Below are 26,413 nucleotides of genomic sequence, written 5' to 3'. Positions count from 1 at the left end.
GCTTCAGAACTTCTAGTAAAGGTGCTGAGGTTCATTCAGGCTTCTGATTTTTATTCCATGCAGCTCGTTCATATGGGCACACAGGCAAATATTACCCCGAGCTGCTCAGAAACAACTGAAAGGACCCAAAAGTAAAGGAGAAGAATCTGGGGGTTTGGGTCGCCAATTTTTCTAACCAGGCAAAAATGAAGCTCTGCTTTCTTTTTCCACAAGGTGGTGTTCTGGCACAGAGGACAACCGAGCAAAGGTAGGTCCATCTTGTGCAAGGAAGCATTATTCAGGAAAGCAGTTTTAAACAAGGATCATCAGGGAGGTGGCATCATAACTCCATATGTACATGTGCAGCGACATGGCAAATGGGAGATAACTGGGAGAAAGCTCTGAGATAAATAATATGATTGCTGGAAAGAGAACAAAGAAAACAGTGGTCAATCTGAACACATAGATGTCTCTAAACTTTACAAGACGTAGAGGAAATAAACAGGAAGAAATTAATATCTTAGTACCTAATCAAATCATGATTGAAGTGGTATTGCAGAGAGTTGTTTATATAGTTCACACTGCTGGAAGGCAGATATAAAACATATTCATTCCCAAGTTAACTAGGAGGGAAATGGAGAAGATTCACCTGTGAGATAGAAAGAATATACACAGATATTCAGAAAACAGTGGGACACATCTGGCAAATATCCCTCAGTAAAGATAAACTGAGTATTCATCCTAGAACTTCTGCCATATGCTGCTGACGTGACCACTGGGAGAACAGTAGCCAGGAACAGGCCATGACTAGCAAAAAAGTAATCAGCCCTTGAAAAGCTTTCATTAAGTAATTTTTTCTTATATCATTGCATATTCATAACCTGAATGATAACATAAAAATACCACAAAAAAAGCAGTTGCAAATGCTTTAGACAACAGGACTGGAATTCATAATTCCATTGACATACTAAAGAAATAAATACAATGCATTTCAATTAAAGCAATACTTAACACTTAAGACTATCCTTATTGTATCTGATGTTGACCAATTAAAATAATTTTGTGTCTGTCCTTTACAAATCCTATTATGTATCATGTTTATTTCTCCATTTTAATAATTTTGAACACCCCAAAAAAGATTTTTGTAAAATAGAAGATAGAGAGGACCTGACAAAACAGTTCTATAGAAAAAGACTGAGATATTAAAACGAATAGCAAACTGAATTTGAGTCAATAACATCATGCTCTCAAGAAAAATAAAAGAAGAAAATGAAACAGCAAATCTAATCCTAGGCTATAAACAGGTATGTCACAGATAAACCAGGAGCCTGGCACTTAATGAGTAGAAATATTGTGTCTAGTTTCGGACTTCCTACTTTACAAAATAATTCAATCAACCAGAGATTGTCCATAGGAGAGCAAAATGTAAAATGCAAGTAAATTATTACAGAATGAAATTACTTAAATGCAAAGTTAACTTATCTGGAATAAATCAAATAATCGTTGAGGTCAGAAGGGACCTCTGGAGGTCATCTAGTTCAACCACCCCTGCTCAGAGCAGGGTCAACTAAAGCAGGTTGCCCAGAACTGCGTTCAGCTGGGTCTTGAGTATCTCCAAGGATGGAGACTCCTGGGCAACGTGTTCCAGTGTTAACCACCCTCACAGTAAAAAAGACTTTTCTGATCTCGAAATGGAATTTATTGTACTTCAGTTTGTGCCCGTTGCCTCTTGTCCTGTCAATGACTTTCTTCTTTATTCACCCTACTAGGTATTTGTACATACAAGAACCCTCTGAGCCTTTTCTCCAGGCTAAACACTCTCAGCTGTCTCAGCTTCTCCTCATATGACAGATGCTCCAATCCATTCATCATCTTCATAGCCCTTTGCTGAGTCTGATCCAGTACGTCTACATCTCTCTTATACAGGGGATTAAACCTACAGGTATTACTTTAGTCTATCTCTTCAAATTTAATTTGAATGTGCTTACAACTTTTATTAGAGGGTTTGTGTGAGCTCATGAAAGAATAGTGATTTACATATATCAGGAGATTACCTGAACTGACTGAGATTTCACTGTAGGGATTGTAAAGTAATAGCTCTAACACTTCTACTGTCATGTCCATTAATTATTAAATTCTAATATAATCTACTAGTACATTTATTAAATTGTTGCCGGGCTGTTTACAATAAAATGCAAGTCATTCATATGAAAACAGAAGTATGATTTTAAATACAGGGGAATTCAACTAAACTATAAATGCTTATGCTGCTAGAGTGGCCAGTTGTTTGATCTAATCCTGTTTACAGAGGACTTCAACAGTAAAGACAAAGGTCATAAAGTGCAAAAATTAAGAAAAAACTATGACATTTACTTAGAAACTGGAAATTAAAATTTTGTAACAAGAACTCTATCTAGTCAGCAGTGATGAGCTGACAGTTCAAAAGGTAACAAACGACATTAATGGGCAATGCTCCAGACACTGTAAAAAAAATGTTGCTGTGTTAAGAATAAAATCCTTACACAAAACTGGAAAATTGAAGTCACACTCTTAATTACACTACTCATGGATATACATTTATAAATGTATAAAAGCAAAATATCACCTATATATTACTATTCCTTTTGGAAATCCTTTAGTATGGGTCTTCCAAAGCTACAGAATATGAGGTTTAAGAGTGGTATTCAGCTTAACGTTAAGAAACCTCAGCTCATTCCTGCTGTCTAAACATATGTACCTGGAGTCAGTCTGGATGACTTAAGAGTTCTGGCCTCCAAGTACTGCTCAGGAAGGGCACAGGTCCCATTTTGCCCATTTACTGTAGGTCCCATTTCATAGAATCATAGAATGGTTTAGGTTGGAAAGGACCTTGAAGATCATCGAGTTCCAACCCCCCTGCCATAGGCAGGGACACCTCCCACTAGACCAGGTTGCCCAAGGCCACGTCCAGCCTGGCCTTGAACACCTCCAGGGATGGGGCCTCAACAACCTCTCTGGGCAACCTGTTCCAGTGCCTTGCCACCCTCAAAGTGAAAAACTTCTTCCTAATGTTTAATCTGAACCTGCCCTCTTCCAGTTTAAAGCCATTCCCCCTCGTCCTATCACTACATGCCCTAGTAAAAAGTCCTCCCCCAGCTCTCCTGTAGGCCCCCTTTAGGTACTGGAAGGCCGCCATAAGATCTCCCTGGAGCCTTCTCTTCTCCAGGCTGAACAGCCCCAACTCTTTCAGCCTCTCCTCATAGAAGAGGTGCTCCAGCCCTCAGATCATCCTCGTGGCTCTCCTCTGGACACACTCCAACAGGTCCATGTCCTTCTTATGTTGGAGACTCCAGAGCTGGATGCAGTACTCCAGGTGGGGTCTCACGAGAGTGGAGTAGAGGGGCAGAATCACCTCCTTTGACCTGCTGGCCACACTTCTTCTGATGCAGCCCAGGATATGGTTGACCTTCTGGGCTGCGATCGCACATTGCTGGCTCATGTTAAGCTTCTCGTCAGTCAGCACCCCCAGGTCCTTCTCCTCAGGGCTGCTCTCCAGCCATTCCCCGCTGAGTCTGTATTTGTGCTTGTGATTGCCCCCAACCAGATGGAAGACCTTGCACTTGCCTTGTTGAACTGCATGAGGTTGGCTTGGGCTCACCTTTGCAGCCTGTCCAGGTCCCTCTGGATGACATCCCTCCCCTCCAGCGTGTCTACCTTGTCAAACAGCTTGGTATCATCGGCAAACTCGCTGAGGGTGCACTCGACCTCACTGTCCATGTCGCTGACAAAGATGTTGAACAGTACAGGCCCCAGTACTGACCCCTGAGGAACGCCACTCGTCACTGCTCTCCACTTGGACATCGAGCCATTGACCACAACTCTTTGAGTGCGACCGTCCAGCCAGTTCTTTATCCACTGAGTGGTCCATTTGTCGAATCCATGTCTCTCTGATTTAGAGACCAGGACATCATGTGGGACAGTGTCAAACGCTTTGCAGAAGTCCAAGTAGATGACATCAGTTGGTCTTCCCTTGTCCACTGCTGCTGTAACCCCTTCGTAGAAGGCCACCAGATTTGTCAGGCATGACTTGCCCTTGGTGAAGCCATGCTGGCTGTCACCAATCTCCTCCTTGTTTTCTATGTGCCTCAGCAGAGTTTCCAGAAGGATCTGCTCCATGATCTTGCCAGGCACAGAGGTGAGACCGACTGGCCTGTAGTTCCCCTGGTCTTCCTTGTTTCCCTTTTTGAAAATAGGGGTTATGTTTCCCCTTTTCCAGTCAGCAGGAACCTCGCCAGGCCGCCACTTCTCAAATATGACGGCTAGTGGCTTAGCGACCTCATCTGCCAGTTCCCTCAGGACCTGTGGATGTATCTCATCAGGTCCCATGGACTTGTGCACCTTCAGATTCCTCAGGTGGTCTCGCACTTGATCTTCACCTACAGTGGGAGGTTCTCCATTTGCCCAATCCTCGTCTTTGCATTCTGCATCATGGGCAGTGTGGCTGCAGTCCTTGCCAGTGAAGACTGAGGAAAAAAAGTCATTGAGCACCTCAGCTCTGTCTCTGTCCCGGATAACCAGTTCTTGTGTTTCCTTCCGGAGAAGGCCCACAGTTTCCCTAGTCTTTCTTTTCTCACTGACATACTTAAAGAAGGACTTTGTCTTAATGTCCCTGGCCAGATTTAGTTCTATCTGGGCTTTAGCTTGTCTAACCTGATCCCTGGCTGCTCGAACGATTCCTCTGTATACTTCCCAGGCTACCCGCCCCTGTTTCCACTCCCTATAGGCCTCCTTTTTCTTTTTGGTCATGTCCAGGAGCTCCTTGTTCATCCATGCAGGCCTCCTGGCTTTTCTGCCTGCCTTCCTCTTTGTAGGGATGCACTGCTCCTGAGCTTGGAGGAGGTGGTCCTTGAATATTAACCAACTTTCTTGGGCCCCTCTTCCCTCCAGCGCTTCATCCCATGGCACCATACCAAGCAGATTCTTCAAGAGGCCATCTAATCTAATCTAATCTAATCTAATCTAATCTAATCTATTCTAATTTATCAAGATGTCTATTTACTTTAAGGCATCTTAAATGGCACTTGAGACATCTGTTAGGCAACTGAACTGAGCTTCTAAATGGTTCCCCCCATGCAGGTGTCTAACGGCATGCTTGATGTCTAAATTCCCATTGCAGCTGAAGGAGCTCTATTTAATATGGCTGATGGAGATAAAGAATAATTCAGGTCACCCTAAGGTTCATACCTAGTGGCTGATGAGCTCAGTCACCAGGTTTGTGTAACTGCTTGGGGACTGAAAAATACTCCAGAAGGAAATAGGTCTCATGCATTTTACAATGTACAGGAGATCCCTGCCCCATAAGGATGTGTCATATATCCTAGGTGTTTCAAATGACATTAGTCACCTATGTCTTGGCAACAGAGTCCTGTCCTAGGTCTGCACTAGCTATCAGAGGAACTTCAGCTGCTGCAGACACCTACTTACGTCTTCAGACGCCTTAATCCCAAGCAGGCATCTGCCTTGAATGAACTATGCAACACAGAATCATAGAATCATAGAATAGTTTGGGTTAGAAGGGACCTTGAAAGGTCATCTTGTCCAACTCCCCCCTGCAATAAGCACAGACATCTTCAACTAGATCAGGTTGCTCAGAACCCTGTCCAAGCTGACCTGGAATGTTTCCAGGGATGGGGCATCTACCACCTCTCTGGGCAACCTGTTCCACTGCTTCACCACCCTCATTGTAAAACATTTTTTCCTTATATCTAGTCTAAATCTTCCCTCTTTTAGTTTAAAACCATTACTCCTTGTCCTATTGCAACAGGCCCTGCTAAAAAGTTTGTCCCCATGTTTCTTATAAGCCACCTTTAAGTACTGAAAGGCTGCTATAAGGTCTCCCTGGAGCCTTCTCTTCTCCAGGCTGAACAACCCCAACTCACTCACCCTGTCCTCACAGCAAAGGGGCTCTAGCCCTCTGATTATTTTTGTGGCCCTCCTCTGGACCCACTCCAACAGGTCCATGTCTCTTCTGTGCTGAAGGCTGCAGAGCTGGATGCAGTACTCCAGGTGGGGTCTCACCAAAGTGGAATAGAGGGGCAGAATCATCTCCCTCGACCTGCTGGCCATGCTTCTTTTTGATGCAGCCCAGGATACGGTTGGCTTTTTGAGCTGTAAGTGCAGACTGCTGGCTCATGTCCAGCTTTTCATCCACCAGTACCCCCAAGTCCTTCTCGGCAGGGCTGCTCTCAATCCCTTCACCCCCCAGCCTGTATTCATACCGGGGTTTGCCTCAACCCAGGTGCAGGACCCTGCACCTGGTCTTGTTGAACCTCATGAACTTCACAAGGGTCTGTTTTCTAAACTATTCTATGATTTTATGATCTGCCAGCTCCCTCAGCACTTGTGGGTACATCCCATCGGGACCCATGGATTTGTGGTTATCGAGTTTGCCTAAATGAGCTCTAATCCGATCCTCCTCAACCAAAGCAAAGTCTTCCTTTCTCCAGACTTTTTCTCTTACCTCCAGAGCCTGGGATTCCTGGAGGCTGGCCTTAGTAGGAAAGACTGAAGCAAAGGTGACATTCAGTAACTCCACCTTCTCTGTACCCTCCATCACCAGGGCACCCACCTCATTCAGCAGTGAATCCGCATTTTCCCTAGTCTTCCTTTTGCTACTGATGTACTTGAAGAAGCCCTTCTTGTTCTCCTTGACATCCCTTGCCAGATTTAATTCCGAATGGGCCTTTGCCTTCCTTGTTGCAACTCTGCATAACCTGACATATATTCCTATATTCCTCCCAAGTGGCCAGTCCCTTTTTCCACATTCTGTAAACTTCCTTCTTCCATTTGAGTTTTTCCAGAAGCAACTTGCTCACCCATGCAAGTCTCCCGCCTCCTTTGCTTCATTTCTTACTCATAGAGATGCCCCAATCTTGAGCTTTAAGGAAATGGTGCTTGAATATCAACCAGCCCTCTTGGACCCCCCTACCTTCTAGAGCCCTAGCGCATGGGATTCCTCTAAGCAGGTCTTTGAAGAGGCCAAAGTTAGCTTTCCTGAAGTCCAGGGTTGTAATTCTACTTATTGCCCTGCTTTTTCCACACAGGATCCTGAGCTCCACCATCTCATGGCCACTGCAGCCAAGGCTGCCCCCAACCTTCACATCCCCAACTAGTCCTTCTTTGTTTGTTAGTACAAGGTCCAGCAGCATATCTCTCCTCGTTGGCTCCTCCATCACTTGTGTCAAAAAGTTATTGTCAATGCTCTGCAGAAACCTTCTAGACTACGTGTGCCTGGCTGAGTTGCCCTTCCAGCAAATATCAGTGTGGCTGAAGTATTCCATGAGAACCAAGGCTTGTGATGTCAGGTGTCTGTAAAAGGCCTCATCAACTTCCTCTTCCTGATCAGGGTAAACACCCACAAAGGTGTCACCCATATTTTAGCCTGCCCCTTAATTCATACCAATAAGGTCTCAACTCATTCTTCATCCACCCCTAGGCAGAGCTCGAATTATTCGTTGCTCTCATGTAAAGAGCAACTCTGCCAGCTCAGCTTGCTGGCCCGTCTTTCCTAAAAAGCACACAGCCATCAATGACAGCATTCCAGTCATGTGAGCTATCACATCATGTCTCAATAATTGCAATGAGATCATGGCCCTGCGACCACACATAGATCTCTAGTTTTTCCAGTTTATTCCCCATGCTGCGTGCATTGGTGTACAGGCATTTGAGACAGGTAATCAAGCATGCACGTTTCCCTGGAAGGGTGGGGGTGCAAGAGGATCCATCATAGCCTTACACACCCTTGAGGTTGTTGGTCTTCTGGTTCTCATCTTTGGAGGCAGCTAAGGAATATTTGATGCTGCTGTGGTTGGCCTGGTTTATTCCCCAGCTGAATGTGATGGCATTGCCATTTCGGACACTGCACCTGAGTCCTTCAGTTTAAAGCCCACCTCATCAAGTTGGCAAGCCTGCTGCCAGAGATTCCCTTGCCTCTTCTAGACAGGTAGATTCCATCCCTCCCTAACAGGTTATAGTCAGCAAAGAATGTCCCATTGTCAAAAAAGCCAAAACCCTCCTGACAGCACCAGCCACTGAGCCAGAAGTTGATATGCATTATGCATCTATATATATTGTGGGGGACCATGTCAAAGGCCTTACAGAAGTCCAGATAGACAACATCTGTAGCTCTTCCCTTGTCCACTGATGTAGTCACTCCATCATAGGTGCCCACTAGGTTGGTAAGGCAGGACTTGCCCTTTGTGAAGCCATGCTGGCTGTCTCGAATCACCTCCCTGTCCTCCATGTGCCTTAGCATAGCTTCTAGGAGGACCTGTTCCATGATCATCCCAGGCACAGATGGGAGGCTGACAGGTTGGTAGTTCCCAGGGTCTGAGCATGAGGCAGATGGGATGGAATACCCTGTTGGTCAGTTTTGGGTCCCCTGTCTTGTCTGGTCCTCCCCACAGGTGCGACCCCTCTACTCTTTTCCTCTTCCGACGCTCCAACAAAGTTAGCTGACCTTGGTCGTTACAGCAATAAGCATAAGCAAGAGCCTCTCTGCATATCACTCCTTGGCATAAATTAGAAATGTCTTATCTCTCTGTGAGTGAACAGTGTCTGAACAACATGCTGTTGATTTCAGAGACTTCAGTTAGTTAGGAGAGGCTTAGCTGCAAAGTAAAATTATGGAACAGAAAATTGGTTCTGTTTCCCCTCAAACCAGGACACCCTCCTTTCCCAATTTCTTACACCTGGGGATCAAGAGCTCTTGCGCTCTATAGAAAGCCCCCTTAAAGATCTGCCAGCTCTGTTCTGTTCCCTTGTCCCTGAGGGCAGTTTCCCAGGGGCTCCTACTGACTAACTCCTTAAACAGCTGGAAGTTTACTTTCCTGATATTCAGGGTCCTGACTTTAGTCTTTGCCTTCCCATATTCCTCAGGACTGCAAACTCCACCAGTGCGTGATCACTGCAGCCCAGGCTGCCTCCAATTTAAACAAAGCCAGTGAAAGCATACTGGAAAACATACATAAAAATAATTATGATGTGAAAATAGTTGCAGACCCCTGGAAGCCTTTCCCTTCAGTAAGCAAAGGTAAGAAATGTGAACACTTGAATTGCATGAAGTTACTCATTTTAAATTGTGATCATCAAAATCATGACAGTCCATGCTACATTCTAACTGCAGTGCCAAGGACAACAACTTAGTACATGTCAGTTGAGAGTCACACAAACATTTCTGGTAGTCATGGCTTAAAGTTTGCCAAATGCAAGCTTCAGTGGACCAGAAAATTCCACAGGCAGATGCAGGCTATCAAAACTGCTGTTCTGACAGCCCTGCAAAAAGGATATCTCAGGAACTGGGACTGAATGTCTAACAGAAGGTAGAGCTAGTTCTAAGAGCAACTGCAAACCACACCCAATTCTCGGCCATGATGTTGGATGCTCTGGAAAATAGTAGTAGCATTACAGGACAAATACTCAGAAGGATGAACTCAAGCCCAAAGACTATTCACAGTCTTGAAAACAAAGAAATTCCTTCTTTAATATTCACATCTGTATTTTACATAAAATCATTCACAACCTGACAGAACAAAAAAATAGACCAAATCTCTCAAGTAACAGTCTCCTGGATGAGTCTGAACTTTCTGAATTATCACTGATGACTTGCCATCTTCTAAAAAAACATTTGTTGCTATTTTCAACAAATGTAGAGCACATGGAATCACAGAGGTTGAAATACAAGTGTCAATTACAGCTAACCATTTATGCAACCTAAAAGAAGGCAGATGTGCTGCAGTCACAGATAATTTTGGGTAACTTGCAAAATAATGATGAAGGGAATGTTTTACTACAGTCAGGTGTTAGCAGAAGCACAGACAACCACAGTTGGATTTGTATTACAATGGAATCATTAACAATAAATGGTACTAGCAGCCTCTGTTGTTAGTAAGAGGACAACACAGCCTCTTACATACTAAAGTGTCTACTTTAGCAAAAATTAAAAATGTATTTTCAGGACATGGTGTATACATTACCTTTTTCTATTTTCTATTTCCCTAAATGCTTCCCTTGGCTAATAAGCAGCATTTCACCATTAACCCAAGTTGATTTGTAGCCAACTCACTTTCATCCATATCCCTATCTTGGTCAAAGCCTGGAAAAGCAATTACACTCTACCATCTGGGCTGGATGAAAAGGATACAGAGAACTGAGATCAACAGCATACTGATGACACTGGAGCCAAAACCTCCCACACTTTCCTTTACTATTATTTATGGTAATAGTATTATGGTGTGTATGGTGTTTTACAGGCAAGACTGAAGACAGAATTCTAGAAGGCAGAAGAAGTGGTGTTTTTCCACACACATTGAAAAAGCAGAGGCACAATCTTCCTTACAAGACCAACATGTGAAAGTAATTTGCCCTTTATAACGCTTTGGGATATCAATGGGGAAAAAACAAATACATTGACAAGCCAGCCCATCCACCCTATCAGGTATGTCTCTTTATTTCATTGTCAATAAAAGTGAGTTATGCATAGATCTTTAAGAACTCAAGCTAAAAGGTGGAAATAATTCAACTATTCCCAATTATTGTTGTCATCAAAATCACCTTCTGTGTCCAAAGGCAGTGCCTCAAAAATCAAGGAAATCTTGAATTCAAGTACAGCTGGCCCACCACTATGTTTTCCATACCTTTCTTCCCAAAAGACAACTGATAAAAATGACAGTAGTTTAATGGTTATTTATTTAGCTACGGTTGGCAACTCATTCTTCAGGAGAATCTAAAACTTACAAAGCTTTTCAGAAAAATAACATCTGCAAAGTGTTACCATAATAATTTTCCAATAGTAGGAAGGAAATTATGGTATCTTGAACACTACACCATTCTTGATGTTATAAAAATGTTTCATTTTCACAACGGAATCAGTCAAAGGGTGGGTTGAAGGAGGATGGAGCCAGGCTCTTTTCAATGGTTCCAAGTGACAGGACGAGGGGCAATGGGCACAAGTTAGAACACAGGAAGTTCCGTTCAAATACACGGAAACAGTTCTTTACGGTGAGGGTGACAGAGCACTGGAACAGGCTGCCCAGGGAGGTTGTGGAGTCCCCTTCCCTGGAGATTTTCAAGACCCGCCTGGATGCAGTCCTGAGTAATGTGCTCTGGCAATCCTGCTTTAGCAGGGGAGTTGGACTAGATCTCTAGAGGTCCCTTCCAACTCTGATGAATCTGTGATTCTGTGATTCTGTGAAATGTGAGCATACTTAGAAAATATAATTTTCTGCTCATTTAACTGATAATAATTAAAGCTATTAAAAATTTTCCTTATATAAAATTTAGAAAAAAGACAGATATGATGCCTTATTTTAAAAATAAACATTTAAAATATTATCAGTTTTTATGAGCTTATTAAAAAACACTCATATTATAATGATATGTCACAGCTTCTGCTGATCTGGTTAAATTTCCAATTACATTAAATAGTAATTTAATAAGATTTTAACATGTTCTAATCACGCCAACCTGAAAACAATGGAGTAGAACAAGCAGAAGAAAATGGACTGGTACTACAGAAACTATGACAAAGACAAAACCCAAATGGGATCTTATCATTTCAGACTATTTGAGAAGATTAAGCGTTGTCATAGCAAAATGAATCATGAGATTTCCTAATTTTTTATTGCTTCCACCTCCAGACTTCACAAATTTAGGAAGGTTTTTTTCAGCCTTCATATTCTGAATAATAAATGATACAACAGATGAGAAAGAAATGTGCGTTGTTGTAAAACTGATAAGATCAATGGGTCAGTGTTAACTAAGCATGAAATAAGTAAAAAATATCTAATAGTATTACCATTAGCTGTACTTTCATTTTACTGTGACACATAATCCTGACCAAAGAATTGCTCCAAACTCTGATGATAGATAATAACAATTAAGGACTAAATGGAAATCCAGCCATACCACTCACTAAGCTCAAAATGTCCTGAAACGTCCTTAATGACAGGATTCAACTGGAATTTAAGACACTGGAACTCAGGGTTCTCCAGATTAATGTCTACAGGTGTGCCAGGTACCCCAGTACAGTCAATTTATATATTCACATATAATGTCTTAAGGGTCCCTAAACACAGCATGTAGGACACAGGACCTGTGCCTTTTTTGGCAGCTGGAGGTAGAGTAGGATATTATACGGCACATTAAAAGGCATCAGCAATGAAGCATAGATGGCTGAATCAAGCCACTTCTCAGGACTATCAGCAAGGGCCAAAACCACGTGAAACAACTCAGCTGAGTAGTAAGGGCACAAGTCAGATGGCTAATTACAGGCACCTAGTGCATTTGAGATGCATCCCACTTCCAGTTAATGCGCCAGAGGGCACGGATCTCCCACATATATCTGTTGATATCTGCTAACCCCATAAGGCATCTCAGCTACTCTAGGGCATCTCACACGGCACCAGAGAACTGTGCTTAGGCAATCAAATCAAGTCCCAAATATCAAAAGACAGCCAAGATGCAAGACAAGTCTCAATCACCAGCTGATTTCTCTCTGTATAGCCAAGAGCCAGTTGGTTTAGTAGATTAATTTTCTGTCTTCTTTATACCATTCAGGCAAAAGTGAGACATGGCAGGATCAAGGAACTTGCCTATCCTCTCTCTTCTCTTGCCCAATAAATTCTTCATGTAAGCTGTTTTGCTTTATATGAAGCCAACATATAGTTCAATTCAAATTATGTTTCCAAACTTTTAAAAATTCAGCTGTGATCAGCTGTGGATTCTGTTAAATCTTTTTCCTAATCCCAGTGTTCCACGTGATATACCTTCATCACTTACCTTGCTCCCCCATTTCTCACATACTAACACCTATATTTAATCTCATCTTAACTACTTGCATTAAAAGTAAACCCTAAAGCCACATACAGTTCCTTTCCAGATGCTGCTGTTGAATTATTTCCCTATGGGTTTCACCTAACATTCCACCAATGTCCTCTGGCGCTTCAGTCCACACATCTCATGCATTCAAAGCCTTTAAACATTTTTTTTTCAAGAAACTCATAAACTAACACCTTTATTCCCATAGAAAACAGCTAACATCTGTGGACAAAAAAAACAGCCAAACAAAGAATAAATGTCTACCCAGCACAGTTCTTTACCAATGCACCTTTGAGCAGTTTTTGCATGTAATAAATCTTTTTTGTTGTTGTTGTAAGAGCTGTTGAGAAGCACTCTTATAAGTATATTTAATGCAAATAACAAATTCAAATGGAATATAACAATTGCAGTAACTTTCATTCATTTACACCAAACCATAAAACAAATCTTCACTTGACAAGAGAATTATCTAAAAATAGTATCAGCTATAACAACATTCTGACAGAATGTATACTTTTCTTCTTACCACCTACAACTTCTTTGTCCTCTTTTGCAACATTAGAATTGTGTCCCAAACTACATTTAAAATCTTTGCTGTCAATTATTGTCTAACCCAGTAAAATTCTGAAAAGTCATGAGCTGATTACTTCCAACTCTAATACCTTAAGATTGAAAAGCAACCCTTAAGACTATCCCTGAAAGTATTTTCCTGAAATGTAAATCATGCGTTTATCAGTTTTCTGATTGTTTCAGGGTGAGAGATTGACTAAAAGACCAGACAGTCAAAAAAAAAAAAAGTCTGAATCTGATTCACAATCTCATATTTAATAAATTCTTTATTATTCATTAGTACTTATGTCACTATCAACAGATTGCAAACAGAAAAAACTTTTATCTCAACTGCACACCCTTTTGGCATTTCTGCCCCCAAAGGACTTTACATGTATACACTAATACAGGAGTAATAAAATATTTCCCTTTTGCTGAAAAGCAAAAATGCTGAATTAGCTTTACTGGTATTTAGCACAGTATGAAAGTCCGATTTTTATCACAGAGCTACAGGCATCATATTACATGCTGTTATCTCAGAAATTCCACATCAGCCAATAAAGTAACTTTTCTCAGAGTTTCAGTATCCTGATGAGTTTTTCTGTGACAGAAGATGGATGGATTAGATAGCTAAATGGAACTTTTTCCTATAAATTCGTGCCTGGTAGCTTTTTTTTCCCCATTCTTAAAATTAATACTTTTCTGTTGCAATATTTTCTCAGGTTCAGTTAATTCATGGTCCTTCATTACACTCTATGTAAAGGTCCACATATGCATTACGATGTGCATTGGCACACATTGTAAGATGGTACGCATTCCCTAGCAAGTTCACAATACCACACACCATCTTTAATGCACACTTCTCTTTCATACTTCATCTATCTTTTTCAATATACATTTGGGGGAAAAGAAGAATGCTAAAGAAAATATTTCATCTTTGTTAAACGAATGAGAGCGCTAAACAATAGAAGAGAATTCAACACAGCCTGAAGTACTAAATAACTACTTTTCTGAAGTCCCCCACAGTTTCTTTAAATATAATTCCTTCCACATTTGACACATCAAAGGATCTCAATAACCTTCAATTCCTAAAATTTCAGAGAATCATCACCTCAGTTAAACGCCTCAAATATTTATGTTGTGAAAGAGCAGAGGGTGACAAGAATTCATTTCAGCTTTACTCTGGATGGTATCTACACTGCACCAGTTTCTCATTGCGTGATATTCACACAGAAACTGGAATTCAAACCCACACTCGCCTAAAAAAGTGAATCTTCCAACCCAGATGCTGCAAGAACTGGAGCTACCTTTTTTCCTCTGAAACACCAAAAGAGGTCCTAGTATTAAAACTTAAAGAAATTAAGTGTAACTTCATTCTAAGTACCCAGCATTCCACCTTTAAGCCAAGTCTAAGTGAAAAAAACTAACTTGTGATCCAAGCCACTATAGAGACGACTGTTACTACTAATTATTAGTCACCATGTCAGACAGGTGAAAGATACGAAATTTGATTAATTAGGAGCAGTAAAAATTTTGCTTTATGAAAACTTGTGTCTGACCAACTGGTAAGTCTTGCAGTAGTCTCAGAAGGCACTTGTGAGATTTCCTTACCAAAACTAGAAGCTAGAAGATCCACAATTTGTCAATAAAATCCTTATTAAAACCTGTGACAAAGGGAATATTTCCATTTATTTCAGTAGGAATTAAATTTGGATCGAGTTGATCTTAGGCAAGTCACTTATCTTCACTCTCAGCCAAGGCAATGAGAAAATGAATTAAGACAACTGATCTCAAGACATATGAATTTAAAAATTATGATTTGACACATGGGGTGTCTAAAATTAATCTTTTTCCTTGAGCTGGCAAGAGAGGAAATGAACATCACTGTGCCCATATGTAAGCTTTGAAGGAGGTGGAGGTGGGACAAGGCAAAAACGGGATCTCACCAAAAAACAGATGTTGGGTCTGAGCAGAAATTTCCTGTGCGTTTTTTTAATTCCCAAATTTGCAGAGCAAGATCTGTAAAATCCTTTACAGCATTTCCAGCTGTATTATAAAGTTCTAAACCCACATAATAATCCCAATTCAGCATAAAACCGTATCAACTAAAAAGCTCCTGTTATCTCTCCACGATTTGCAATCCAATGGCACAAAAGAACTAAAAGTCAGTGACTCTGTTTAGGTCAAACATACACTTTATTATCAGCCTCTTTAACTTCTAACATCCTGTTTGGCACCTTTAACAAGCCAGCTACTTAGCCTTTTCAGACATTCTCTCTTCAAAATTTTATCCACCAATGCTCTTGAGCTCTTATTCTGCAGCATAAGGAATACCTGGCTGAAAAAATTGGCATGAGTCCACTGACTGGATCTCCGAAATGGGAAACTCCTCTAGACTTCAAAGAAAAGATTGGAAAAAGCTCAGCATGAACTCTCTCTACTCCAGTTAAATTCACAGGGAGTGTGATTTTGTGTTTTATTTACTATCTTCAGTGTCGGCACGTATCAAATGTCATTTATCATCTCCAAAGTCATCAAGAAAACATACAGCATACTGATAGGAACTTAACAGTTGATAATTTCATTCTAAATTATAGTTATAATAAACCTTTCTACTTTATTCTTCTATTTATTTTCTTTGTAGAATAACACTGCATGCTTTACATCTTATGAACATTAAGAAAATAAATGTTGCTTGGAATCTGCAACAAAACACAAAAAGTCCCATTCTTGTGATGTATTCGTCAAGAAAAAGATCCATCTACTGAGTTCTGTATTGACAAGGCCTACACATTTAGAGGAGTATGAAGGGCTGGAAATCAGGAATTTAAAAGTCTCTTAGTGATCAGTTATTTAGTCTTTAATTACATGAAGGCAATGTAAAATCTAAATACCTTGCAAGTTCAGGATTAAAGCACAGAATGAGGTAGGAATGGTGGGTAAAGGGAAGAGAAAAAAAAAAGTATACAAGATCTTTGTCCCATATAATTAATATACTTTACACTGATTTCATTAAGTGTCTTTAAATAATGTCATCCTTTTAAACAAGAAACAAGAATTCTGCAACATAAAGTTCAGGACATCTAGCTTCTTTTTTCGCTATTAAAAATATACTTTGTATGTAATTTTCAGCAGATAAAAAAAACTGAATAGAAATTATGGTGTATTTCCTGCATATTGTAATTGTCATACTAAACTAATACATTTGTAATATTGATGACTGCAAATTTTTATAATACTTCTTAAACTAAATAAATTAAATAAAAAATGAAAATAACCTAAATAGTTATTTAATGAGAGCCTGACAATGTGAATTAGTTCATGGAATATATAATTACAAGGATAAAAAGAACATGAAATATAGTATGTCTCAAATCAGTTGCTCTGAGGTGTAGCTAAAAGATTAAAATAGAACAGTCATGCCTTCTTCTCCCAGGTAGCATAATACCATATGCCTCATTTATGCTGTAATTTAAATCAAGAATCAACCATCAAATACAAGAAGTGGTTAAGACAAATATACATAATTGTCATGTGGACTGTGGTTTTCGTTGTTATTCTTGAGTTACTTTAAAAATAAATTTAGGGGTTTCTAGCATCTGGTTAAAACATGATAGTATACTACAAAATCTAATCTACCAAATTAAAACTGCAAAAGTAAGACGCTTGTGTGCAGCTCTTGATCCAAGAGTCTCATGCAGTGAGGAGATGAGAGAATCTTAGGCTGTGTGTTTTAGGTCTGGATATTTAGGCATGTAGCATATTAATCATTGCAACCTAGGCACTGAAACAGAAGTTAGCTGTCAAAATTAGAATACCCAAGCTTTTCTTCATTATTATACATATTTAGCTTACAGAATTTGGGTTCCTCTCCAGTTATAAAACTGACAATAACGTACACTGTGCTTTCTAATGATAATATACTGAAGAATTGTTAATAATTCTGGGTATTGCATCCCACATGCCAGCCTAAATCCGTGACAGAAATCCTACAAGATAACATAGCAAACATTGGGTGGGTTGAAGGAGGATGGAGCCAGGCTCTTTTCAATGGTTCCCAGTGATAGGACGAGGGGCAATGGGCACAAGTTAGAACACAGGAAGTTCCGTTCAAATACACGGAAAAACTTCTTTACGGTGAGGGTGACAGAGCACTGGCACAGGCTGCCCAGGGAGGTTGTGGAGTCCCCTTCTCTGGAGAGTTTCAAGACCTGCCTGGATGCAGTCCTGAGTAATGTGCTCTGGCAATCCTGCTTTGGCAGGGGAGTTGGACTAGATGATCTCTAGAGGTCCCTTCCAACTCTGAAAATGCCGTGATTCTGTGATTCTGTGAGCTAACAGGTGAAAACCAGAATGTGGAAACAACTATTTGTGTTCTCTTTTCTCAAATGAAAGTACAAAAAATAAAGAAGAATAAAAAGTAAATTATTAAATTGGAAATAAGGATTCATATCTACTCAAAGATGATATCTATTAAGACAGCTGAGGGTCTTACAGTCAGAGACTGAGGTAAATACACTGCCGCAGAAAAGGAGACGGTATGGCTCCTTGCTGGTACCACGCTCGTGGGATGGGGAAGGCTGCACCACCAGACAACCCTCTGCAACAGCATTGAAGTTTCAGCCAATAAGCTTGTGCAGAGGCTTACTTTATATAAGGCTGCCTAAAAATCTTGCTAGTGCTAGATCCTGTGTTTTCAATTATATATAAGTTTTCCCCCATTATACATGCTCAAGTATTGTAAGAAAGATTTAAGTGCAATGCTGGAGGAGGGCTGAAAATGCTTTCTTTTTTTAAAATTTTTAGAAAATTAACTTAAACCTCTGTGACCCAGACTGGAGACAGAATCCTTTAAAAATGAGAAATTAAAGGGCTTTTTTATATGGGGAAAAGGGAGTAAAAAAATGAAACATAGGAACTCTACCTATGCTTCTTTCTATGCAAGCCACGTTCTGCTCAAGGATGCAGGTAAGCAGGGCTCTGCTCTGGAGCCGAGATTGCTTCTTTTGCCGTTTCCCATTATGAAGAGTTCCCAACGACAAGACTACAAGACCAGGACGAGAGAAGACTCCCAGGGTAGTACTGTAGTGTAGTGAATAGTTATAGCCACAAAGACTGAATGCTATCTTGACGCTAAATCTTAAGCTTTTTTCAGATTTCAAATTTCACTTCTACTAATGTCTTCGCTGTTGCTTTGTTGTAAAAGTGCAGTAATGCACATCAAATGTCTACAGGCCAGGTGCAACAGAAATTTGCTTAATCTAATTTGACACCAAACAGCTATGGATGCAATAATCTAATACTATTATAAGGAACAGTAGATTTCAGAAAACAGCATCAATAGTGCGTTGTGACTATAAGGACTCCTCTCGACAGACTCCGCTCTCACACAGATCAATACCTCTGTATGAATTATTCTCACTGCATTGCATTTTAAATTTTTATCCCTTTGACTTTCCTGGATCTAATTAATGCAATGTGAAGCGGGGTTCACCACGTGAATCCCACCATTTCTAACATTCAGCAGTCTTATTCCAGGCATGCAGAACAGACAAAATCAGGTTATCATCAGGATCAAAGATTCTGTGACAATAAGGAATAAAACACTGATTGCTCACAGAAGCTGGAAGCTAAGATGGTTTGCTGGCTAAACCATAGCATTAAAACTAATGTTAGGACTTAAAAATTGTGGGATATGTACATGACAACACCAACTCACTTTTTGATATAAACTGTGGTGGAATTTTTTGGTAAGGTCCAAAGCGTACCCCAAATTGTAAGCAGCTGTCAAATTGTCACACTGTCGGTGATCTGACATGGTTGGTCCGATCACTGTTTCTCAGCCAGTTACAAATACTGGTGAAATAAATATGTAGTATGTCAGAAGATTCTCCTGCAAGACATCTATTAGAACAGTAAGCTGGCTTAATTCCTGAAATGTGTGATGTTTTGTGTCTCCCAGCATTCTCATCTATATATTTAGGCTGTACTAGTCTAATTCTTGGGGGTTAGAAATATACTGGTAGATGTCCAGCCTCCCTCAGATCCTCTCTCAATGAACTCTCGCATCAATGAGTTCCACCAGCTAACCATGACTGGTATGAAGAAACATTTCCATATGTCACTTTTACATCTGCTGCCAGGAAATCACTCTGTTTTTCTTCCTTTCTTCCAGCCAGTTGATACTTCTACTGAACAAGGTGATCCACCCAAATCTAGCAGCTGCGACTTGCTGTGATTCACATGGTGATTCTGTGATTAGCATTATTTATATAGATTAATGCCTCCTAGAGTCACAGTCACACCCAGCAGACCAAGAGACTAGTTTTATTTTTGACTTATTTTTGCTTTGCTTGTAGTAGATGTGGGCAGCCCTCACCAAACCATATAACTCCTACTATACCTCTTAGTTCACCTAGCTAGTGGTAAATTAAAACACAACAGTCTAAGAGAAAGAATCATATTACTTAGCTATGTTGAGTCACTATGCTCTTGTAGAGTAGGATGCCCTGATTTAAAGCGGCAGAACATGAGTATTCACACTGAAGTCGACATTCTGACCTTAACTAATTCTACTTCTTCCAAAGTACTGTAAGCCATGCAATGTAATTAAAAACTGGATTTGGAATTGTCTCTATTTTACAACATTTAAATATCTAGTCCTCTATTCCTTATGATATAAACTTTAAAATCTCTTAAGAATCAAATCATTTCACTACTATGGAAACCACATCATATAATCCTTCTGCTAAACCTAAATCATATATTCACCCTCATTATTTTGATTAGAAAGCTACTAAAGAATGCCACCAATTGATATTTAGTTTTTAAATTTCTACTCTGTTTTTAATATACAGACAGATTATAAGTGTTTGCTTGTGTGTGGCAACATATTCCTTTATTTTAAGCAGCTCTTTCCTCTTCTTCCCTCCCTGCCTGCTCATCCTCCAGGTCTTAACGCTAGATATCAAACAAACCAAAGCATTTTACATTTCATCTCCATTTTCCTGACCATCCCAGTGCAATATGTAACCTGTCCCAGCTGGAATTCAATTTCTTGAACATTACTAACCAAAACTGAACAAGCTTCAGATACAGTCTTTTGCAATGGCACTAACATTTCCCTGTTTGACTGGAAATTTCTTAATCTGAATTTTTTCAAAGCTGTACTGTACTGGCAGATCACAGTCCCCCTGTGATTATTGAGTATTCCAAGGTTTTCTTCTTCAAATACTTCTAACTGATAATGTCAGTTTCTAGTTTGGATTATTAGTTTCAAAGTACCTAATCATTCTGTACCCTTGAATTTCATCCCACTATTTTACACCCCTTCTTTAGCCATCCAGCTCTTTGCTGCTGTGTCCTTAGCATATTCCTAATGAATTAAAATTCCATTTTAATCTACGTGAAAACATAACATTAAGTCAAATGTAGGATGAGACCAATGTCAGTTGCTCTCAGAGCATCTCTCCTTCCAGCCAGAAGGTCCCTGCTAAGCCGGAGGACAACAATCAGCAGCAGATGAACAGCCAGCCTTCTCCCCTGCTGCTCAGCCTGAGCTTTTTACAAAACAGAACACAAAGTACATTACAAATTCCAGTCAAGTGCTATGAATCACCATCAGTAGCAATCTTGATCACTGTGGAACTCTCCCTAATACTACAACATCTACTGCACCTCCTTTCTAGGTAGAACCTAGCACATTTTACGCTTCTGATATAAATCCATGTCTTAAACAAATTCTCATGTAGCTATAGTTCCTATTTAGTAAAATTAGGCAGACCTTTAATATTAAATTAATCAGACCCATTAATAAAAAAGGTATACACTGGGGTAATTCCAAGAGAATGAAGCAGAACTAGGATACCCTTGTATAAAACATGAGACGGTATTTCTGAAGCAAACAAGATGAAGTAATTCAGAAAATGGAATAAGATGAAGACACTGCAACAGGAATGTGGTGTCCTATTGACAAGTGGTCGATAATTTACGTTATACAGACTAATCTAAATAAGAGTAAAATAGGTGTTAGTAAATTCTACTAATAGACAGTAGAAAATTCTGTTTACTTCCTATTTAGCCATTATCCCAATTTACCTTTGACTTCCACGTCTCCTTTTCAATAACTTTGCTCCTCGATCAACCCTAAGTTTTGAAGTCAAATATAGTTGTAAAAATACTACAAAATTGCTGGCTAAATGAAACAGGAAAATTAAGGGAAAACAAAGACTTAGACATCCCACTACTCACTCTAGGACCTATTATTTTGCCTCAGATATAGTTCCAAGTGGTTAAACCTGGACCTTTACAAATTAGTCAGCACAATTTATAAAGAAATTTATATCTATTTGGGTTTTTTTCAGAGAAAATTGAGTTATTTTACTTTTACAAGGGCCCTACTAGCAACAGTCTAATAACACCTACATTTTACTTTGTGTTTAAAGAAAAATCCTGAAAAACTCCTGAAAATTTTCAGCAAGAAAATCAACTCCTTATTTTCATCAGACATGAAAGCACTAACTTATTTCTGGAAAACTGTTCTTACACCTTAAGCCGTTTTTCCTGGTTCATTTCTTGGTGTACCCACATAAATGTGATCACAGTGGTGCATCCATAACTGTCTTGCATACACTGGTCAAAACAAAAAAAAAAACACTTTTTACAATCATTGAGCTAGTATGGTTTGTAGATCACACAAAAAGGAACATGTTTTTTCTTGAACAGGCTTGGTACAGAATGCACTCAAGCATAAGGGAAACTTTTACATAAGCATCCATGTGAGAAAAATGGAAATGTGAACAGATTCATGTGAAGTGAAGAAAATTATTAAAATAATCTAATAAAAATCACAGCCAGGTAATGCAGAAGCAAATGTTAAAACATTAACAATGACCAATTCCAGACTTAGAGTTGAAGGACTCAGCAGACTGTGCAGCTTACAATCACATCGATGTGCAAAGGGAGGATAAGCAGCAAATGCTCATGTTTGCTGTTTACTGAGGAAGACATCTTTCTGTATCTTTGGAGGAAGAAAAGTGGTGATGAAAATGAAAGAATAGCATTGCAAAAATTAAACAAAAGTTTCAGGCACCCATTAAAACAAACCACTTTCTTTTCTTGATCTATGATTTTCTGGGAAGATACTGAGGACAGGCTCCTATGAAGACAGGCTGAGAGAGCTGGGGTCGTTCAGGCTGGAGAAGAGATGACTGGGGAGATCTTATAGCCCATTCCAGTATCTGAAGGGCACCTACAAGAAGGGTGGAAAGGGACTTTTTACAAGGGCATGTAGTGATAGGACGAGGGGGAATGGCTTCAAACTGGAAGAGGGGAGATTTAGAATAGGTATCAGGAAGAATTTTTTCACTATAGGGTGGTGAGGCACTGGAAAAAATTACCCAGGGAAATTTTGCTGGCCTCATCCCTAGAAGTGTTCAAGGCCAGCTGGATGGGGCTTTGAGCAACCTGGTGTAGTGGAAGGTATCCCTGCCCATGGCAGAGATTTGGAACTAGATGATCTTGAAGGTCCCTTCCAACCCAAACCATTCTATGATTCTATGATTACTGCTTGTCTTTGACTTCAAACCTGCTCTGTTGCAACAGCCCTTAAAACTTTCAGATGCTTTGTCTGATAGGGGGCACAGGCTGATGCAATCACCTGGCATAGCAAGGTATTTTGAAAGAATTTTTAAAAAACATTCACATCTTTTGAAAGAAAATGACACACCAAAATATAGCAAGGGCAGGTGAAGAGGATTATAGTGCTTCACTTTATACCTAATACATAAAAGTCCTTTTATTCTGTCTTACTTCTTTTTACAGTAAGAAAACACTTTTCTACTTTTAGAGAAACAACTGAAGGAATTACGTCAGATTTTTTTCCCCAAAATTCAATGCTGGATAGGCACTGTTCTCAGAGAATTGTGATAGCTGGAAGTTGTACAGAGCTTACCTATACAAAACTCTGTGCTCACAACAGTATTGTTTATGCCTTGGCAAAGTGTATCTACATCTGCCATAAGCATTGCTTTGGGTATTCCACAGATGTAGCTTTTGAGATATCAAGACCAGATCACCTGAAGCAAAATTACAATGCAGTGCTGCCAGCTTTCATGGCACTCAGAAAGCATTGTATTTTTCAGGATGTCCCCAAGTCTGAAGTTACACTGCTATCCAATAATTAAATTTCGTTTCCAGATGGTGGAGAAAAATGGAAGATGTATCCCCGGTATATCTTGAAAGGTGTAAAAAACAGAAGAAAGATGTAATGAACAAGCAGTGCATTTTTTTAAGATACGATATTTGAACCAATTTTGCTCTAGGCTTGGCTCATGTTCTTTAATGTTTGAAGCATGGAATGATTACTGGAGTTAGACTTGAAATGAATGGCAGTTCAGACACAATATGCCCCAACAATACATGTGTTGTTATAGGGAAGATAATGTCATGCTCAAAACTATTTCCTTCTTTGAATTGATATTGACATCTTCCTCCAAAGTCCTTCCAAATTTCTGCAGCCTGTCCCTGAAAGCCACTGGTAGTTTTCCCTTTCCTTTACTTCTTTCCTTCCAAAGCCACAATTAGGACAGTCTTGGCCTACAGTCTTTGTTTGGCTGCCTGCCCATGTGCCTCCTCATCTAACTTGCTCTCCCACTCACCACTACCTCCAGCCACTCTCCACACCTGTTTGCTGGTGACAGACAGGAGGGTAAGCAACCACCTCCACTCATCCGTCCACGACAACCCCATTGGTACTCTGAGCACCCCAGGCCAAAAGGAGGGTACAGCTGTTTCAGAGGAGTTGACAGCTCTGCCTCAGCACCCTTAGCGTCGTAGTGACTTTCCACTCGAGAAAGCAGATGGGCCCACCAAACTCCAGTTTGAGAAACACAAACTCCGGGGAATAAGGGTGATACTGTGGCCTCGCGAAAATACGTGTCACCCTACAATTTCATGACTTTTCACACAGCGGATTACAACAGGTGAGGGACAGCACAGATGAGTGGATTTCGTTAACATGGCCTCACCCCTGCCCCAGCGCCACCAGAGATGCCCACTTGGGCGTGCACTACCAGCCAGGTGGTTTAAAATCAGTCGTCTTCTGAAATATTAAAAGGGAAAGGCCCGACAACGTGTGGGGGTGTGAGAGGCCCCACCCCAGCGGTGGCCGGCGGGAGAGCCGGGGGGGCGGGCCAGGAGGGGGGCGAGGGCCGGGCGCAGGCGGGGGGCAGTAGGGACGCAGGGTCCGTGCGTGAGGGGCGAGGCGGCATCGAGGGGGCGGCATCGAGGGGGCGGCATCGAGGGGGCGGCGGCGGCCCCCCGCGCCCGGCGGGCCCCGGCCTCCCCCTGGCGGCGGCCGCGCCTCGAAGGGCCGGCACCATCCCATCCCTTCACCCCCGCCCGGCGATACCTGCCCGGCGTGCGGAGCCGCAGGCGGCGGCGCGGCCGGCTCCCCGATCCACAGCTGCTCCTTGAGGAGGTGCTGGTAGCTGAGGCAGTGCTTCAGCGCCGACGGCACCGTGCCCATGGCGCAGCGGCGGGGCGCTCGCCGGGCGCCCGGCAGCCAGCCGCAAGGTCGGCGCAGGCTCGCGGCCGGTGGGCCCCCCCCGCGGCCCCGCGCTCGCCGCAGCCCCCGCCGCAGCCACTGGCTGCGGCCCGGCCCCGAGCCGCGCCTGTGATTGGCGGAGGGCGGGAGCCCGCCGCGCCGGCAGCCCCGCCGCGCCCCCTCCCGCGGCTGCTGCGGCAACCGCCGCCTCAGCCCGCCGGCCCGCCAACGGCCGCCAACCGCCGCCGCGCCCCGGAGGCGGCCGCGGAGCTGCCGCTTCTTCTCACCTCCCCCTCCTCATCTTCCCGGGCGCTCAGGGCGCCTGGCAGAGAAGCCCCGGCGGTGGCTGCCCGCGTTCGGTGCGGGCTTGGCCAGCGCCACAGCAGTGTGCCGCTTGCGGGGTGGAGGTGGGGGAGAAACCCCTGAGGCGACTCGGGAACTCAGAGCTCAGGGTTGAGGGGCTACAAGCATGGGGACGGCCAGCCGTCCCCGACACTCCGCACACCGGGGGGAAATGATGGGGCCCGGCCTGGGCTTGCAATGCTTTTGGCAGAAGGTTGGATGGGAAAGAGAGAAGCAAGGAGAAGGGAGCGGGGCTGGTTTGGGACCGAGCGTGCTTGCCCTATTTGGGATCCTGGGGCTGCGCAAACGATGCGGAATAAAACCTGTCCCGCTCACTCGGCCGTTCAGGTGGCAGCAGGTCTTTGACAGGAGGCTTTATGCGCACGCTTGAGTTTATGCTTTTCATTTGCGTAGCAGGAACTTAGAACATGGCAAATGGAATACTTTCCAGGTTTTAACAGCTCTCTCAGAAGCAGCAGGTTATATTTTGTCATCTCTTTCAGCGTTCAGTGTGTCAGCCAACTTTCCAAACTACTCTCAAGTGAAATACCGTATGCATTGGAAATTGTTTCTGGATCATTCCTTTTCCGGGGTATCGGAGATTTTTTTGTTAAATTCACTAACCTTTCCCTCAGTCATTTTCTGCAAAAGTTCATCAGGTTTACAGCCAAGTCTGTTTCAGTCGTTCACGGATAGACACGATGCTCCAAAGTACCCTCTTTCTTTTGCTGTTTTGCGTTTCAAGCTTGCTGTTCTGTGCATGCAAAACTCTCCCTCTTTCTGCGTGTCATTGTAAACCAAAATGGGGTGCTGATTGATTGGGGGGGGAATTTTTGTTTTTCAAGGATAATGACAGCATTTCAGAAATAAAATATTTAAAATACGATTTTTAAATTTATTTTAAAATATCACTAGTAAGCATCTCTGCAGTTTCAAATCTGACCACAGAAAAGTGCCAGGAGGTTTCTCTACTGACTGCGATCTGAGGCAGTTAGTATCTTTTCTGCTTTCTTCCAGTAAAATATTTGTGAATTCAAAATTCTTGTATTTTCGCCATTCAAAATTCCACTAAGTTTCCATTAATGTTGACTCTGGGTACTTGCTTTGGTCACGGTACCTATAAAGCTAGGGATAAAATATACA

General features: G+C 41.7%; 1 protein-coding gene and 1 long non-coding RNA gene across 2 annotated transcripts in view; both read right to left on the bottom strand.

Moving 5' to 3' along the window:
• HMGCLL1 (3-hydroxy-3-methylglutaryl-CoA lyase like 1) overlaps window positions 1-24,910 on the bottom strand; it is a gene marked incomplete at both ends in the record, with an annotated part of 88,480 nt that extends 63,570 nt beyond the window's left edge. The window contains one exon of the mRNA XM_082480919.1: window positions 24,794-24,910. Coding sequence (XP_082337045.1) covers window positions 24,794-24,910 — 117 coding nt within the window. The remainder of the gene's footprint in view (window positions 1-24,793) is intronic.
• Window positions 555-22,572, bottom strand: LOC309670097. The gene is made up of 3 exons (XR_014268967.1): window positions 22,489-22,572; window positions 21,931-22,014; window positions 555-628 (listed from the first exon to the last, which is right to left on the bottom strand). It is a non-coding gene; the product is annotated as an uncharacterized lncRNA (long non-coding RNA).
• Window positions 24,911-26,413: the final 1,503 nt, after the last annotated feature.

The sequence above is a fragment of the Vanellus vanellus genome (genome assembly GCF_965231255.1).
Source record: "Vanellus vanellus genome assembly, chromosome: 3".
In the NCBI taxonomy this organism is placed as follows: domain Eukaryota; kingdom Metazoa; phylum Chordata; class Aves; order Charadriiformes; family Charadriidae; genus Vanellus; species Vanellus vanellus.
Note: the sequence above shows the minus strand (reverse complement) of the source record. Positions and strands in the feature narration are given on the sequence as shown.